This window comes from Solanum verrucosum, unplaced genomic scaffold (assembly GCF_900185275.1).
Source record: "Solanum verrucosum unplaced genomic scaffold, falcon-dt-bn FXZP01000136.1, whole genome shotgun sequence".
NCBI classification, from domain to species: Eukaryota; Viridiplantae; Streptophyta; class Magnoliopsida; order Solanales; family Solanaceae; genus Solanum; species Solanum verrucosum.
The window spans coordinates 1,539,592-1,557,967 of NW_026020145.1; the positions used below are offsets into that span (position 1 = coordinate 1,539,592).

The 18,376-nt window shown below is 37.1% G+C and overlaps 1 protein-coding gene across 3 annotated transcripts in view; it reads left to right on the top strand.

Annotated features, from left to right (window-relative positions):
• Positions 1 to 18,376, top strand: part of LOC125828039 (dnaJ homolog subfamily C GRV2) — a 60,750-nt gene that overhangs the window by 12,338 nt on the left and 30,036 nt on the right. For 2 of the 3 annotated variants that reach the window (XM_049507341.1, XM_049507342.1), the window contains exons 5-13: positions 731 to 832; positions 921 to 983; positions 1,991 to 4,231; positions 6,667 to 7,029; positions 8,734 to 8,874; positions 14,049 to 14,441; positions 14,520 to 15,002; positions 17,237 to 17,460; positions 17,549 to 17,893. In XM_049507341.1, coding sequence (XP_049363298.1) covers positions 731 to 832; positions 921 to 983; positions 1,991 to 4,231; positions 6,667 to 7,029; positions 8,734 to 8,874; positions 14,049 to 14,441; positions 14,520 to 15,002; positions 17,237 to 17,460; positions 17,549 to 17,893 — 4,355 coding nt within the window. The remainder of the gene's footprint in view (positions 1 to 730; positions 833 to 920; positions 984 to 1,990; positions 4,232 to 6,666; positions 7,030 to 8,733; positions 8,875 to 14,048; positions 14,442 to 14,519; positions 15,003 to 17,236; positions 17,461 to 17,548; positions 17,894 to 18,376) is intronic. The other variant, XM_049507343.1, reaches the window with a different exon arrangement.

Here is an 18,376-nt window from a genome sequence, read left to right on the forward strand (position 1 = left end):
CTTAACCTTTAGATGAAAACATCTCCCTCTCTTGTAATTTTGGTACTCATTAATAAAGTCATTACTAAAGCAATTTTAATAGTTACTATGGTATGAACAGTACTCCTATAAGTACAGTAGACAGTATTGGAAGGCGATTCCTACTTGCATTTTCTGGAACATATGGCTGAAGAGAAACAACAGAGGTCCTAATGATAGGAGAGACATTATCTTACATGTCAAATCAGATGTTCGAAGAGCCTTTATTTATGGCGTAGAGCAAGCATTTTTATTGGATCTTGACTCTATGTTTTATGTCTCGTACTCCATTAAGTCTTAGATGGAAATTTCTTCCTCTCTTGTACTTTTTGCTACTAGTTAATAAAACCATTACCTTTCTCATCATAAGAAGAAAAAAATAAAATAAAATGTTCTACTTTAGCAATACATATACACTCAAGTGATCTCATTATTTGTACTGCTGAATTATTTATAATTATGTGGCGTGTCTGAGAGGTGTGTGTTATCCATGAAAATGATGACCTAAAGTACTGAGCAATATGGTCAATAGCTTTCGAGCTATTACTGCAGACTTGTCACTTAGTTACATTTACCTTGTTCCCCAACCTAGCACTAGGTAGAGGTGACAATTTTGGTCCTCCTTGATCTCCTACTTTAGGAATCTGTTATGATGCTCTTTTTGTTTGATTTTATTAAAATGTTATTAATACTTTCTAACAAATGCTTGCAGGCAGTTGTTGTGCGTCCTCTATCTGCCGTTGGTGCCCTTGTTCGATTTGCTGAGGAGCCCCAAATGTTTGCTATTGAATTTAATGATGGATGCCCAATTCATGTGTGCCTTTGTGGCTTTGCCAGATGTCAAATTTGTTTATTTACTTGTGTTGGTTAGACTTTTTGCCTTATGTCCCTTTTTTCTTCAGGTATATGCTAGCACGTCTCGTGATAACTTACTTGCAGCAGTTCGTGATGTTTTGCAAACAGAAGTAAGGCCTCTTTTGTTTGTACTTAATGTAGGTCTTAATCTAAATCATTCAGATCTCAGTCATTAAGTGTGTTTTCAAAGTCTGAATCGTAATTATTCAGATCTTAATCATTAAGTGCATTTATTTGTCTTATTTTACAACTACTTAATGGTTCTAAATAGATCTGAATGATTAAGATCTATAACAAAGTTTTAATATCATTAAGATGTCTATTTAAGAATTTGTGCGAAGATGATAGGTCACGGCTTCTCTATCTACTTTCACCCACCACCTATAACCACCATATCAGCCACAACTACCTCCACCGATCACCACCACCTACCATCCACAACCACCAATCAACAAAATCAATCGTCATCACCACTAGCCATAATTTGCAGTCATCACCCCCAACCATTATTATATCCGCTAATCACCACCGATAATTATCACCATTAGTCAACATTATATATCTCTAATAACCATTATCATTTACCATCGTCATTAGCTATCAATATATCTCACTCCTAATTATCAGCCGTCATCACCAATAACCATGGTTAATCAGTACCACTATACAATAAGATAATACCCACAACCACCAACATCAGTCAATACCATCCCAAATCGATACACACAATCACCATCGTTAGTCATCACCAGTACCAATTGCCATATAAAATTTTAATTTTTTTTTTGATATAATATTAGATCAATTTAGTGTCTTATTTAAATTTTTATTTATTATTATATAAACAAAGACAAATTTTATACATTCAGATGTTGAGGAAACAAATAGTCTTAACTATCAGTATTCAAAACTTAATCAGATGTGCATTTAGATTCAAATGCCTTAATCTTAATGAAAACAAATGAGGCCTAAGTGGACATGCTCTTCTTGGTCATTAATAGTTTTTTAAGCCTTTCCAAGGGGTTGGATTGAATGCATTCTCACATGTTTAGACATCATTGAATACATGGATTTGCTTAAGTCATATCGCCTTACACATCTTGTTTATTTTGTGTAGCGCCAGTGTCCGGTCCCGGTGCTACCAAGGCTAACAATGCCTGGTCATCGAATTGATCCACCATGTGGCAGATTCCACTTAAAATTCTCTGCTTCACAACAACCTGTTGCTGACTTGGAAACTGCAACTTTGCATTTAAAACACATGGCAGCAGCTGCTAAAGATGCTGTGGCCGAGGGAGGATCTATTCCTGGATCAAGAGCAAAACTATGGCGCAGGATACGAGAATTTAATGCATGTATTCCATATGGTGGAGTACCGTCTGGTATTGAAGTACCGGAGGTGACGCTAATGGCTTTGATTACAATGCTTCCGGCTGCTCCCAATCTCCCACCAGAGTCACCATCACTGCCTCCACCCTCTCCTAAAGCCGCTGCTACTGTGATGGGTTTCATTGCTTGTTTGCGTAGGCTGCTTTCATCAAGAAGTGCTGCTTCTCATGTGATGTCTTTTCCTGCTGCTGTTGGTCGTATAATGGGTCTACTTAGAAATGGGTCTGAAGGAGTAGCTGGTGAAACTGCAGGCCTTGTGGCGGTACTTATTGGTGGTGGTCCAGGGGAAACTAACATGCATACAGATACAAAAGGGGAATGGCATGCAACAATAATGCATACCAAGTCTGTGCTGTTTGCTCAACAAAGTAATCTTATAATTCTGGTAAATCGGTTAAGGCCTGTATCAGTGTCACCACTATTGTCAATGTCTATTGTTGAGGTTCTTGAGGCAATGGTCTGTGAACCACATGGAGAAACAACCCAGTATACAGTGTTTGTGGAGTTACTACGTCTAGTAGCTGGCTTGCGCCGCCAGCTGTTTGCATTGTTTGGACATCCTGCCGAAAGTGTGCGAGAAACAGTAGCCGTCATTATGAGAACAATTGCTGAAGAAGATGCAGTTGCAGCAGAATCAATGCGTGATGCTGCTTTGCGAGATGGTGCACTACTGCGTCATTTGTTGCATGCACTATACCTTCCTTCTGGTGAGCGACGTGAAGTTAGCAGGCAACTTGTGGCTCTATGGGCCGACTCTTATCAACCTGCTCTTGATCTGTTATCTAGAGTTCTGCCTCCTGGACTTGTTGCTTATTTGCACACTAGATCCAATGGGGTTCCAGTTGAAGGTGTATCTGACCAGGAAAATTCATTGCTGAGTAGACGACGCAGACGGTTGCTTCAGCAAAGGAGGATTCATCCTGGGAAAGAGATCGCATCTCAAGGGCAATCTTTGCCTTCTGCTACTAACTATGAAGTTAGTGAGCAAGCTCCTGTAAGTTCTGTCCCTTTCAGAACTTCTGATGGTTATCAAAGGGCTGCTGTTGATTCAATCTCTGGACAGGTGCCAGCCATGCACTCTTCAGCTGGCAATGCAGGTGAATGCTTCCAAGGTGAGCTGTCTGCTGCTGCTGCTCCTCAAACTGATCAGTCGTCAACCATTCCTGCTCCTGACGGTCCTTCAACCAGTACACATTACTTGGTTGAATCAAACACTGCAAATGCTGTGGATTCTGATGTTACTGCGATTTCCCAGGATACAGGCCTTCCAGCTCCTGCACAGGTAGTGGTTGAAGATGCACCTGTGGGATGTGGAAGGTTGTTACTGAATTGGCCAGAATTCTGGCGAGCTTTCAGTCTTGACCATAATCGCGCTGACTTAATTTGGAATGAGCGGACTCGGCAGGAATTGCGAGAGTCATTGCAGGCTGAAGTTCATAATCTTGATGTTGAAAAAGAACGCTCTGAAGATATTGCCCCTGGAGGTGCAAATAGAGACTCAATAACCGACCAAGATAGTGTGCCTCAAATATCGTGGAACTACAGAGAGTTTTCTGTTAGATATCCTAGCTTATCAAAAGAAGTTTGTGTAGGTCAATACTATTTGCGTTTACTTCTTGAGAGTGGCACAAGTGGGAGGGCACAAGATTTTCCTCTGCGTGACCCTGTTGCTTTTTTCAGAGCACTGTATCACCGGTTTCTATGTGATGCTGACACTGGGCTTACTGTGGATGGTGCTATTCCTGATAAATTGGGTGCTTCTGATGATTGGTGTGATATGGGAAGATTAGATGGTTTTGGAGGAGGGGGAGGCTCCTCTGTCAGGGAGCTCTGTGCACGTGCCATGGCAATTGTTTATGAACAACACTACAACACAGTTGGCTCATTTGAAGGCACAGCGCACATTACAGTTCTCTTGGACCGGACTGATGATAGAGCTTTACGGCACCGTCTTCTTCTTCTTCTAAAGGTGCATCTCATTTATTTTATTATTCTATTTCTATTTAATGATTGTCTTTAAATAACACCACATGTCCAGAAAAGGAAAAGACGATTGGTTCATCTAAGTTTAAGGTGTACAAAAGACAGCACATGCTGTTTGATCTTTAACTAACACCACCTGTCCATGGAAAACAAAGAAGGTGCTTCTTCCATGTAAAAGGAGTAAAAAGGAAAACAGAAAACTAGGTTTGTTGGACTTATTATGGGTCCTAGTAACAAAAGATATAAAGACTCTTCACGACCCATTTTAATGGGAGAACTTTTGTCGGATACCTTGATTCACTCAAATGATGAAGATTTATGTTCTTGTTACATAATCTAGTGTTCTTTTTTCGAAAAATTTGGTCAAGTTGAAAAAATGACTATTTGAAGTTGAAGTTGAAAAAGAGTATTTGGAAGCTGAAATTGTGTCTGGACATGAATTTCATTTGAAAAAGAAGTTAGAAGTTTTAGAAGTGGAAATCATTATTCATTTGAAACACTCCTCAAACAAGTTATTTAGTTTCAAATTCTCTATTTCAAGTTGGAGTTTCAAATAATGGACAAAATTGTAAATTGACTTGCAATATAAATATATATATATCTGTGTGTGTGTGCGCGCGCGCCCCAAATATGCCTTTGCTTCCTATCTGCCTCAGTTAGGAGTCTTTCATCTGCAGTTCCTCTTATGCTTTGTCATTTCCCAATTCCTGTGGCTTTTTCTGCTTTATTTAAAAATAGACATGTTGGTTGTGGAACCATTCCTTGTCACTTTGGTGTTCTAGTAACTGTCCTGCTAAAGCATGGCTTATATCTCAGAATGAGAAGCTTGCTTGTAAGAAGGCCCATTTGATGCATTATGATGGCATCCTAAATTTTATTTTTTCTTCTAATCTCTATTCGTAGATATCTCAGGTTTAAGGTCTTTAGTGTCTGGAAACAAGTTCATTCTAGTTTCTGCTTTGTTTTGGTGCTTTCTCATATTTGTGGTCGCCAATAGTTGTGTTATGCATTGTAGATAAGATGAGGTGCAAATAATGAATGTTATTATTGTTTTGATGAAACCCTGAAATCTAGTCTGGCAACAAATTGTTTTCCTTGAACATGTTACGTCAGAGGTGGTGGCTCTAAAATAGCTGCTTAGGTGGAAATGCTATGCCTCCTTTACTTGACCATTGCTTCGCTTTGATGAGTAAAAGATGGCTAATCATTTTAGCTTTTAGGGTTTTTTTGATTTCATTTTATGAGAAAATAATCTGTGTAAGACGCATCATTACTTGGGTGCTTGGTTACCTTTTTTGTTTCTCGTATGAATGATACTTGCAAAACATATGTGCGATAACCTATCTAATAATTATATAAGATTGAGTGGTGAATAGAATTTTTTTTTTTATGACAAGGGAAACCCGCAGCCGCTATCCTTTGGTGCGCACAGGGTAAAACCTCCGCTCCTATGCAATAGCTTGCAAATCACATAGGAGAGGTAACCCGCACTAGGCAATCCCGGTGCGACGCGACCCAGAAGGCAAACCCCTTGCTTTCGCTGGCAAGGGGTTTCGAACTCGAGACCTCCAACATGGAAGTCCCAAGCCCAAACCATTTGTTGTAACAAAAAATAAATTCATGACAGTAGTGTTGTAAGAATATTTAAAATATTTTTTGTATAATAAACCTTTTACGTGTATATTAGTAATTAAAGGCAGTTTTTGGTTTTGGTGTTCCCTGAGTTTTGTATTCGGAACCTACAAATATTAGAAGAACAAATCTACTTTCATTTGTAGAAAAAAAAGCGGTAAATTTTGTTTATGAAGTAAACAAAATCTGTAATTGCCATAGATGTATACAATTGTATAATCTCATACAGATGTATTAGGCGATCCAGTTGAAATACTTATTCAGTATGTAAATAACAAATAACTCAATAGCACTTTTGAAATTCATCATCTCTGGATATAAAAAGAACCACTTCTTCCGTGGGAGAGCAAAGCAGAGTCACTTTCTACACTAATTTCTGATGCTGAAGAATATAATTTGTGTTCCTGTGGTCTCATGTAATAACTGTTCCTCAAATACGCTTTATATTTGAAAATGGATTTAATCCAATCGACAGCTAATGGCACATGGTGAACAAGCAAATGTAAGCTTTCTTAGCTGTTGTCAGATGATATGTGTAGTGAAAAGTGAGGCCATCTTTATCTATTGGGAGTAATTTCTTGGAAGGGTTACCACACTTCAGGAATTATAATGAATTGGCTCCTGAACTGTTGGAAAATTATTTAGTTGTGGAGAGAGTCTATATGGTTCTTTTAATCACACAAGCACTAGTTAATTTTTCACCTTCATGTCTGATCAAAATATTTTTTGGCAAGAGTATAACTTTGAGCGTGCTATATATTCTTTTTCAATATTTCCCAACTTGCGCAGGTTTTGATGAAGGTTTTGACTAATGTAGAGGCATGTGTCTTGGTTGGAGGCTGTGTACTGGCTGTTGACCTACTAACAGTAGTTCATGAAGCTTCAGAAAGAACAGCTATACCTCTGCAGTCGAATTTGATTGCTGCTACTGCATTTATTGAACCCTTGAAGGAGTGGATGTTTCTTGACAAGGATGGTCTGCAAGCTGGACCAGTGGAGAAGGACGCTATTAGGAGACTCTGGTCAAAAAAGGAAATAGATTGGACCACCAGATGTTGGGCTACTGGGATGCCAGATTGGAAGAAGTTGCGAGATATTCGTGAGCTCAGGTGGGCTTTGGCTGTCCGAGTTCCTGTTCTCACTCCAACCCAGGTATTGCACTACTTTCATATTTTGTTTTTTTTTGAAAAGGTAACTTGTATTATAAACACAGGAATACTCTGGACGTATTCCAGTAATACTTACAATCAGAAATACAAAAGTGTTGCTGTTTTCCTATGAACTCCTTAAGGACTCTTAACATACTAGTGATATCCTCATCTTCGTGAGGATATTCATGTTTACACCAAAAATAGAAAAGAGTTAAACATTTCAGCTTCATCTTCTCCATAGAGCAGCTCTTGTTCTCAAAACATCTTTGATTCCTTTCCAGCCAAATAGTCCACCAAATGCAGGCTGGGACAATCTTCCATCTCTCCCTGTGCCCCGACTGATTTCCATCCCGATTCCAACATGCCAAAGCTTCCTTTATGTTTCCTGGCATAGACCAACTGATGCCCCTTTTATTGATGAAAATTTGCCAAAGTTTCACCGTCTCCTTACAGTGTAAAAAGAGATGATTTATTGTCTCTGTCTCACATTCACAAAAAAAACATCTGGAGCACAAATCAAGGCCCTTCTTCATACGGTTATCCTGCGTGAGAACAACTTGTTTTGCTAAAAACTTGTTTTTCAATCTCCCACGTCCCATTTTGACAGTGAATAGATTTGAAAAGAACTTTGAAATTTGGTAACACTTGAACTGAGTGGTCTTGAAGTTGAAAACGGATTCTTTTTTATTTTGATATCTTTTGTTGCGTTGAAGTTAGTAGATGTTAACTTTCTTCTGTAATATTAATCAAGATTGTGATGCATATTTTAGGAGGGTTTGGAGGTCGCGGGTAAGGGTAGAAGGTTAGTAGGCAGTTAAAGAGTTGTCGTATTACTATCCTATTCATATATTTGGCTTCGCAGTTGTATAGAGCACCGTGTCGGTCGTAGTATTAGCCTATTTATATAGTCTTTGGCTTTTGGTATCTGATATCACCTATTCATGTGTTTTGGTGATTGCACGTTGCTGTTGTTGTTACATTTCCTTGCTGTGTTCTTGTGATCGCATATATGTTCCACACAGATTTGCTTTGTACTTACTGAATTATTGTAGTTCTTGCTTTTGATATCTAGCATCATCAGTTGTTTACTGTGTTTCAGTTATCGCACTATTTTGTTGTTCTTGTTCCTTTCTACACTGTTTTCTTCTTCTTTGTACTTGGATGCATTTGGGCCGAGGGTCTTTCGGAAAGAGTCTATCTACCTCCACGAGGTAGTGTAAGGTCTACGTACACTCTACCCTCCCCAGACCCCATTTGTGGGATTTCAGTGGGTATATTGTTGTTGTTATTGTACTTTAGTGGAACCGTTGCCTGAGAAACTGGTGATCATTTGTAATAGCCTGAAAATGGAGGTATCTCACTTGGGTTTGGAAGAACTTTGCATCTGAGAAAGTGAAAAAATTATGTTATGGACTGGAAATGGATGAGGAATATTAGTTTGGGGCTCGTAGAATTAGTTCTTCGCTCAAATTTGTGCTAGATTTTCAGTAAAACAAGCTTAAGGTGTATATTCTGTTGGCTATGTTATTTCTCGGACTTGACTTGTTTGATTTATGCCTAATCAAAGAGGAAACAGTCAGAGCTTCTTTTTGCATGTATGAACATATGTCTATGTACGTGTATTGGGATATGGGAATATAGTAACAGTTTGTCACATCCTTCTAATTCCACTATGTTATTGTTCAAAATGGCTATGACATTCCAGGTAGGAGAAGTAGCATTGAGCATATTACACAGCATGGTTGCGGCACACTCAGATATAGATGATGCTGGAGAGATAGTTACACCAACACCTAGGGTCAAGCGAATTTTATCAAGTCCACGTTGCCTTCCACATATTGCTCAGGTTAAATTATTTGACTTGTTATGGTGCACTTTTCTATAGTAAAGGAGTCCTTGGTTAAAATCGCCGTTATATTTGCCAAAATTTTGAAGTTTCATCATATTGGGTGGACTTTTGAAGAACAATAACAACTATGCCTCAGTCTTAAACAAGTTGGATTAGTAGGAACAACTGGCCTCTAAAATATATTCTGAAAGCATTGATGGCGTAGCTGTTACTTTTTCTACTTCATTTATCAACCCTTCCCTTCTCTTTCTGTTCAATATTAGTTAGCGTATGTGAATTGGTAATTATTTTAATCAAGATTCTATTATTCTGTTTAAACATGGTTTCTTCTAGTGGAAGTATGAAAAAAGTTTCTGAAGTTATGGAGAAGGTCTGTTTAGGTACAGGTGATACTATTTCTTTAAGACTTTTTTCCTTGATAGATAAGATAATAGATAATTTGATTTTTTTTTGAAATAAAGAAACTTAGGTTGCAGATTTCGAATATCCATTGGAATAATCAAAAGTCAATGTGAAGGTGTAAACAAACAATATCTGTTTACATAACAACTATGACACTGGCATTCAACATTCCTTAATGCCCTCTTGATACTCTATGCTGCTCTATTGAATTGTTTTTTCTTCCTCTTTTCAGTATCCCTATGATCAATTTAAAAGATTTTGCAGAGACAATATTTATTCATATTCTTCTATCCAAGTTGGAATACCACAGTGAAATAACTGACTGGGGCATGCGTTTTCAGAATAAGGATTGGCATATAAAATTGAACAGTCTAGGCTAGATTTAATGCTCCTCAAATCACTTGAAAATAGTGCTTGAAATGGGAGTGGGGAAAGAAATAATTGAGAATTAGCTGTTTTTTAAATGTTGGATTCTATTTGAGAAGCTTGATGCATGAAAATCTCTGGAGAGAGATGACAAGCTGTCAGACTTCCGAGGGTTTCTGACACTTCCGAGAATAAGGTGGAGGAAATGATCCTTCTAGAACTATGTGTCCTCAATGAAAGAGTTTGTTCGTGCAGAATAGGCAGTCTAATGTCTCATTTGTTTGCACTTAATGGAGGTCTGAATCTGAATGGTTCGGACATTAGACCATTATGTGCATTTTTTTCCTAAAAAATCTCTTTATGGGTCTGAAAGCATCTGATTCAGTCGAGTCTTATTTCTATCCAGACTCTTTTCAAAGCGCTTATTTATTTCTCCGTAAAGCTCAAACAATTTTGTTTTCTCTATGGACGCCTGCTCTTTCTCCCTCTCTCCAAGAGCGTGCCCTCTCTCCTTCAAAAGGGTTGTTGAATTTTTTTTCTTGAACGGGTAAGATTTCAAAACTTTTTATAAGTTTGTTTATTAATTTTTATATTCAAAATATCTTTGGTATTACTGTGCGACAACTCTGAAAATGTTGCTTGTAATTTAGGTTTTATTTATAAAATTAGTAGTCTCGTGGTGCTTATTCGATAAAACAAAATTTGTGCTAGTTATATTGAATAAGATTACACAAATAAAGTTTTTGTTGTTACTTTACTATGGTAAAGCCTCTTTTCCTTTCAATTCCTTTATTTTCTTGGTGCATGATGGTTGATCGCATGTTGGGATATGGTACACCCTTACTTTCACTATTACCCTTTTGATTATTCCCAAATTATTCTCCAAACAAATATAAATTAGTTAAGAATCCTATTAAAAAGAGGATAAATATAAAAAAAGTTTCAAATTTTTTCTTATGCGATTATGGAAAAGATGGTGATAATACAAAAGATAATAAGTTCAGATGAAGATAAAATTTAATACGGACAAAACTAAGGGCTAAGAGAATTATAACAAAAGTCAAGTTTAGTTTTATTAAATTGCATTAGTCAAATTGGATATTTTTTCTTCATATACAGATTCACTACTTCAGGAATAAAAATTGATGCCATGTTTTTGCTTCATTTTTCTCTTACAATTTTTTTGCCGTATATATAAAGAATATATTAAAATTAGTGAGTAACCTAAATGAGAATTTATCAGTGTTATTGACACTTTGACTATATTCAAGTTTATTCTTGAGTTAGACGAGAGATTGCGGACTTGCTTACTCTAGAAAAGCTTAGATACTTCATGTGTATCCTTATTTGTGCCAAGTTCGTCTCAATAATATTAGTAGCTTAATGCCAAATTATAATTAGAGGCCTTAAATATATGTGTATGCACAAAAATAATTTAAATGTTTTATCAAACTTAAATGTGAAATTTTTATCACATAATAATTTTATTTTGTTTAAATAAAAAAATTCTAATATTTTATTAATATAAACACCAAAATATAATTTTAATTGAATTATATATTTATTATGCTTATATAATGATGAATTATACACATTCAAATGTTCAAAAACAAACAATCTTAATCTTTTAGGGGTCGTTTGGTAGACTGTATTGGAGAAAATAATGCTTGCATTAGCTTGATGTATTACTAGTACCTTGTTTGGTACACTTTTCTAACCTATGCATAACTAATGCTTGTATTAGTAATACACTCTATTGTGTATTGAAGAGTGTATTACTAATACCATCTATTTCTATGCATTAGTAATGCAATGGGTTCTAATGCATGCATTAACATTATTAAAGACACAATTGCCCTCAAAAACATTTTTACATCCTTTCCACTATATTTTTATTTTTTGATAAAGGTAACATTTGTATATCAATCATCAGCTCAAAGCTGGTATCCAAAAATTTACATCATATCCTCCCTCCACACGTGTGTCGGGCATAACAAAAGATAAGGAAAAGAAAGAAGAAAAAAGAGAACTATCCCTAGATCCTCCTTTCACCTTTATAAGGACCCTAGAATGTCTACAATAGCCACAGAGTCATCTATATACTCTGAACTACACCAATAGCAAAAAGTGATAATGCAGTTCATTTTAATCTTGTGCAGAGGGCTGCTCTTGTTATCAAAATTCCTAGAATTCCTTTCTTTCCATATGGTCCACCAAATAACAGTTGGGACAATTTTCCATCTACTCTGGTCTGTGCTGCCACTGCCCTCCATATTCCAGCTTTCTAGAGCCTGTCCTGTTCTCCCTGGAACAGTCCAACTTATACCTCTGAAGCTAGTAAACAAATTCCACAACTGGCCAACCACTTTACAATGCAAGAACAGATGATTAATTGTCTTTGCAACCTGCTCACAAAAACAACATCTTGGGCACATTTGTATTCCCCTCTTCATAAGATTCTCTTGTGTAAGTACAACCTCTTTCACCACCAACCAAGTAAAAACTACCACTTTATATGGTATTTTAACCTTCCATATAAGATTCCAAGGAAGAAAGTTAACTTGGGATCCCATTTGATTCATATTTCTATATGCAGAACTAATAGTGAATAAACCTTTATTATGACATTTCCATTTAAGAGTGTCTTCTCCTTCCTTGAATCCTAAGAACTGAGCAAGTGTTCCATAAAATTCAGCCAATCTTTCCACCTCCCAGTCTTGCATCAGTCATCTGTAGGTAAGGTTCCATCCATGTTCAGACCAAACTTCATAAAGAGTCTACTCTTGTTGTTGGTTCAGGTGATGAATATCTGGGAACAAGCGTTTGAGGCTTCCATTCCCTAACCAGTTATCTTCCCAAAACCTGATCTTCCTCCCATTGTTCACATTACATTCAGTTTTCGCATAGAAACCATGCCATAAGTTTCTAATTGATCTCCACAAACTGGTTCCATATGTGGATGTCACTTCCTTAGTCTTCCAGGGTCCTTCCTTCCCATATTTGGCCTGGATCACCCTACCCCACAAAGATTGTTCTTCTAAAGGAAATCTCCACAACCACTTCATGAGAAGACTTTTGTTCTGCTTCCTAAGATTTTTAATTGCCAGTCCTCCTTGCTTCTTGGATAGTAGCAATGTCTTCCATTCGACTAGGTGGAAACCTTTATATTCCTTCTCACCGTGCCACAAAAAATTCCTTCTCAGTGCATCAATTCTTTCTTCCACCTTTGCTGGAAGGGGAAAAGCTGACATTAAGTAAGTTGGTAATGCATCTAGGACTGAGTTAATCAGCACTAATCTACCACGTCTTGATAAATATTGAGACTTCCACCTAGACAATCTTTTCTCACATCTTTCCACTACTCCATTCCATATCTCCTTGGATTTGCTATTGGCACCCAAAGGCATACCCAAGTATGTTGCTTGTAACTGTCCTATTTCTACACCCAAAATATCCACCAGATTTTGTATTCTGGGCACGTCATTGATTGGAAAGATGTGACTCTTCCTCCAATTAATGTGCAACCCTGATACTGACTCAAATAGTATGAGAACTATCCTCAAATTTTTTAGTTGGCTGTCTTTTGCATCACAAAAAATCAAAGTGTCATCTGCATATTGCAGATGGGTGATTTCCAATCTAGTATTCACCTCTTTGACCACATTAAAACCCCTTATCCAATCATTCCTATGCGCTGTTTTAATCATACTGTTCAGGCCTTCCATGACTAGCAAAAATAAGAAGGGTGAGAGTGGATCACCTTGTCTCAAGCCTCTGCTTGCCGTAAAGAAACCTGCAGGAGAACCATTTATTAGTATTGAGAACTTGACAGTGCTAATGCAGAACCTTATCCATCCTTTCTACTATATTTGTGGAGGGTATTTTTGTAAACAAATATTTTTTCTAAAAAAATTATGTAATGCATAATATTTTTAGTACACCAAACCAAACATTGCATAAAAAAATCTCATCATATCTAATGCAAGCATAACTAATACAAGCATTACTAATACACTATATTTTGCATTATTCTTATACACTCTACCAAACGACCCCTTAGTGTTCAAATCTAGAGACAACATCTTAATCATTTTAGACGTGCATTCAAATTCAGACGTCTTAATCTTAATAAAACAAACAAGGCATGAGTTAGGAAAGTCAACATGATTAACTAATTGAAAGTATTTAGTACCTGAATTACTATTCAATGTGATTTTTTTTATAATGCAAATAGGGGTTTTAAGCTTCACTTATGCTTGTACCAGACGGAATTTCTCTTATCTCATATTCACTTCTGATAGTTTTCTTAAGTCTCAAGTTCAGATCACAGTTTTAATGAGTGACATGGGGATGTTCTCTAACTTCCTCTCGTTTGATTCTTCTTTTATAACTGTGATTTATAGGCAATGCTCTCTGGAGAACCAAGTGTTGTTGAAGGTGCTGCTGCTTTGTTGAAGGCCATTGTTACTAGGAATCCCAAGGCAATGATAAAATTATATAGCACTGGAGCCTTTTACTTTGCTCTAGCTTATCCTGGATCCAATCTCCTCTCAATTGCTCAGCTGTTCTCAGTGACACATGTTCATCAAGCATTTCATGGAGGGGAAGAAGCCGCCGTCTCCTCTTCTTTGCCTTTGGCAAAACGCAGTGTTTTGGGTGGGCTTTTACCTGAGTCCTTGCTCTATGTTCTGGAACGTAGCAGTTCTGCTGCATTTGCAGCTGCAATGGTCTCTGATTCTGACACTCCTGAGATTATCTGGACACACAAGATGAGAGCTGAGAATCTTATCCGTCAGGTTGTTCAGATCAACAGGATTTTGCCGTACCTTTCCAAGATTGTGAGTTGCTGCTAAACTTTACCTCTGTCTCTGCAGGTCCTTCAGCATCTTGGTGATTTTACGCAGAAGTTGTCACAACATTGCCATTCTTTGTATGAATATGCTCCTATGCCACCTGTGACATATCCAGAGCTGAGGGATGAGATGTGGTGCCACCGTTATTACCTTCGTAATTTATGTGATGAAGTTCGCTTTCCTAATTGGCCAATTGTTGAACACATCGAATTCTTGCAATCGCTGCTGGTTATGTGGCGAGAAGAGTTAACTCGGAGACCCATGGATCTTTCTGAAGAAGAGGCTTGCAAAATATTAGAGATTTCCTTGGATGAGGTGTCAAGAGATGATGCTCCCAAAAGACAATCAGAGGAGACGGTTAATATCTCTAAGCAGATTGAGAACATTGATGAAGAAAAGCTCAAGCGACAATATCGAAAACTTGCAATGAAGTATCATCCAGACAAAAATCCCGAGGGGAGGGAAAAGTTTCTGGCAGTGCAGAAAGCTTACGAACGGCTGCAGGTAGTTGTATACTCCCTAGTTTAGTGTTTAGACTAATATTTTCTATTTAACCAATTTTTCGTTCTGAAACCTCAAATTTTGAAATCAGGAGAGTGAAAGGTTGTGGGACCCTAGGCCAGGAATTGCTGGATATGTTTTAGTTTTAGTCTCCAATTCCATTTTTTCTATAAACTGTGTGTTCCTTCTTTATTTCCCTATCGGTAACACATTTTAAATAGGCTCAGTGTGTTAATGCAATTGTGAGTATGGTTTGTAACTTGTAAGCTAGAGCTAGGAGTTGAAACTTCGTGACTTTTGCCTTCTAATATTTTGACATCATGTTTAATCTTGAAGTCTTAACCGTGAACATACATACAATTGGTAGAAACAGTGAAACCTTTACTACTCTTTCCCCCAAAGATTGCTGGTTATGTGAAACCATTTCTTCTTTTTTTTGGACAAAGGTAACAGTTTTGTGTATTAATCTTCAACACTAAAGGCTGGGATCCCAAATTTACATCATGGAGCTCCACCATTTCTTCTTATATGATCTTTGTCAATCCTCACATCATTAGCTATCTTTTGGGGTTGAGTTAGACCCAAAGATCCATTTTCTTTGCATGGTTTTAAGTCAGGTTCCAAGTTTGGGACCTGCAGGCTATGGCCCCACCTTGCTTTCGTGAGTGTAATCACTGGGGAACGTTATAAGAAAAAGCACTGTCCCTGAGAAATATTTTGACAGTGTAATGTCTGAGGTTTCCTTAGCTTATGTGAGTATTGTGCCTAAATTAATACTATTACAAGGATCAGAACCTCGTGTGAGCAAACTCTCATCAGAGCTTCCACACACTACTCAGTTAACTCATTTCCGAAAAAAAATATCAAATTATCTCTGGTATATCAAGGGTCGGCCCATATCAAGATCACATTGGTTGATTTCCAGAATTTTATAGCGACCCACATTGTTCTTGCCATATCCTTGCAAGTTTTCTAATAGCTTTCTGGATAATTCTTTTTAGTTTGTTCTCTTGATTACTTGTGTTGATTCTCTCGCACAATTTTGAGATTATTCTTTCGTTTTCTTGAAATTTGTTGTTGGAATTCTTTTCAACCCAATAACATGTCATAAGGATTTGAGAAGTTTGGGTGCAACCTGCAAGAAAATGGACTTCAAAGGTTTCTCAATAAAGAAAATGGAATCCAAACAATGAATGGTTGAATTGTTTCTTTACTTGATCATATTTTGTTTGTTCAGTACAAGACGCTTAATCAGACATCTTCTGAGATAGCTTCTGTTGTTCTACATGCAACAGTGTAGATTTTCCCATATTAGTTGTGGGAAGAAGTTGTTGTCTCCTTGTATGTTCTTGGGCATTTCTCACCTCATGAGCTAATTTTTAAGGTTGAGTTATATCCCATACCTATTTTTTTTAAACACAGGTTTTGTTCTACGGTGAATAATAATATATTGATTGAATTGTAGGGATGGCCTGATCTAAAGGTGTTTTATGACTAGTTTCATATGTTACAGTAGACTTCTAATCATCAGCCTTGATTTTGTAAAAATATACCTATAATTAATGAGATGGAGATCATATATATCTACGCTGAGTATATTCTGTCAAGTGAAATCTGAGCTCAAATCTATGCACATATCTTATGCATGAAACCCTGATTAGAAGTCCCTTAATGTGATCCTTCTTCACTAGTCATGCCTTTTATTATACATCCCTACATAGTGATCAATAAATCATCTCGTCGCCGTACCAAATGTCTGATCAAGTCTTTTAAGTGACAATTCTACTTTTAAGTGATATCTCTATGAATGTTTGTTCCACCTATTAGCTTTATGATGACTTCCTAGCGACAGCGTATGTGGAATGAGTCAAGAATTCAAACAGATAATCCATATACAGGAGCTTGATTTTTCAATTCTTTCGCTCAGTAAATTTTGAGGGCGAGATAGAGCTGCGGCATAATTTGGTTTTTCCTCTAAAGAAAGGTGGAACACCCTTAAGTTTACCAGTTTTTTAAAAAAGGTGGAACACTCTTGAGGAAACCCAAAGAAGGTATGTGCAGATATTCTATGTTTGGAGGGAGTAAAAGATAACTTGTAGATGAGTTTACTGTCTTCATGATTTGGTTGTTTCTTGCTTCTAGTTTTGACAATATTGTTGTTCTTACCATGTCCCTTAAATCCACATGTATATTTGCTTATTTTCTTTTCTTTCTTCTCTCTTAAACACTTTGGTCAGGCTACAATGCAAGGACTGCAAGGTCCACAGGTTTGGCGATTATTGCTTCTATTGAAGGGACAATGTATTTTGTACAGACGACATGGAGATGTATTGGAGCCATTTAAATACGCTGGTTATCCAATGTTATTAAATGCAATCACTGTGGATAAAGACGACGCCAATTTCCTTTCTTCTGATCGAGCATCTCTTCTTGTTGCTGCATCTGAATTGATATGGCTAACGTGTGTTCTCTGAATATAATTGAATTTTTATTTTCTATACTACCGCTTTCAGCTATATGAAATATTTTCATGCTTTTTAATGTCTCAGGTGTGCATCTTCTTCACTAAATGGTGAAGAACTTGTAAGGGATGGAGGAATACAACTTCTTGCAAATCTTCTGTCCCGTTGTATGTGTGTAGTTCAACCAACTACTCCTGCAAGTGAACCATCTACTGTCATTGTCACAAATGTGATGAGAACCTTTTCAGTGTTGAGTCAGTTTGAGAGTGCCAGAGCTGACATGCTTGAATTTTCTGGCTTAGTTGATGATATTGTACATTGTACTGAACTTGAGCTTGTACCAGCTGCTGTTGATGCTTCCCTCCAGACAATTGCTCATGTTTCTGTGTCCTCTGAATTTCAAGATAACTTACTTAAGGCTGGTGTTTTGTGGTACGTGAATTATTTTATGATGAACTGCATAGATTACCTGAACCACTGATTAGAATAGATGGATCATGATACTTTCTGGATAGGGTCAAAGCTGTTGTTTCTTGTGGTTATTACTTTTTGCCTAATCCTACCTCTATTGTAGCTTTTTGTTTCCACTTGCAGGATGAGCTAAACAGGTGATGCACCTGGATCTGCTTTCTGTTTTACCTTTGTTGGATAAGTTCTGTTGATATCAAAAAGGTCTTTGAAAGCTTTTTTTAGGAATCACATATTTGTAAATGTCGTATAGTACTCAAGCTAACAGAATATTTTGACAGTGAGTGATTTCTGTGAGGGTTACTTTCCATTTACAGAACAGGAAACTATTAGCTACTGCTCTATCTTTAGCTTTGTGAGTTAATGATAGGTTATCAATCATGCTTGCTCGTATCCTATCCGTTTCACGTAGTATGTGTCCATTTTCTGAAATAATACTTTGCTTTA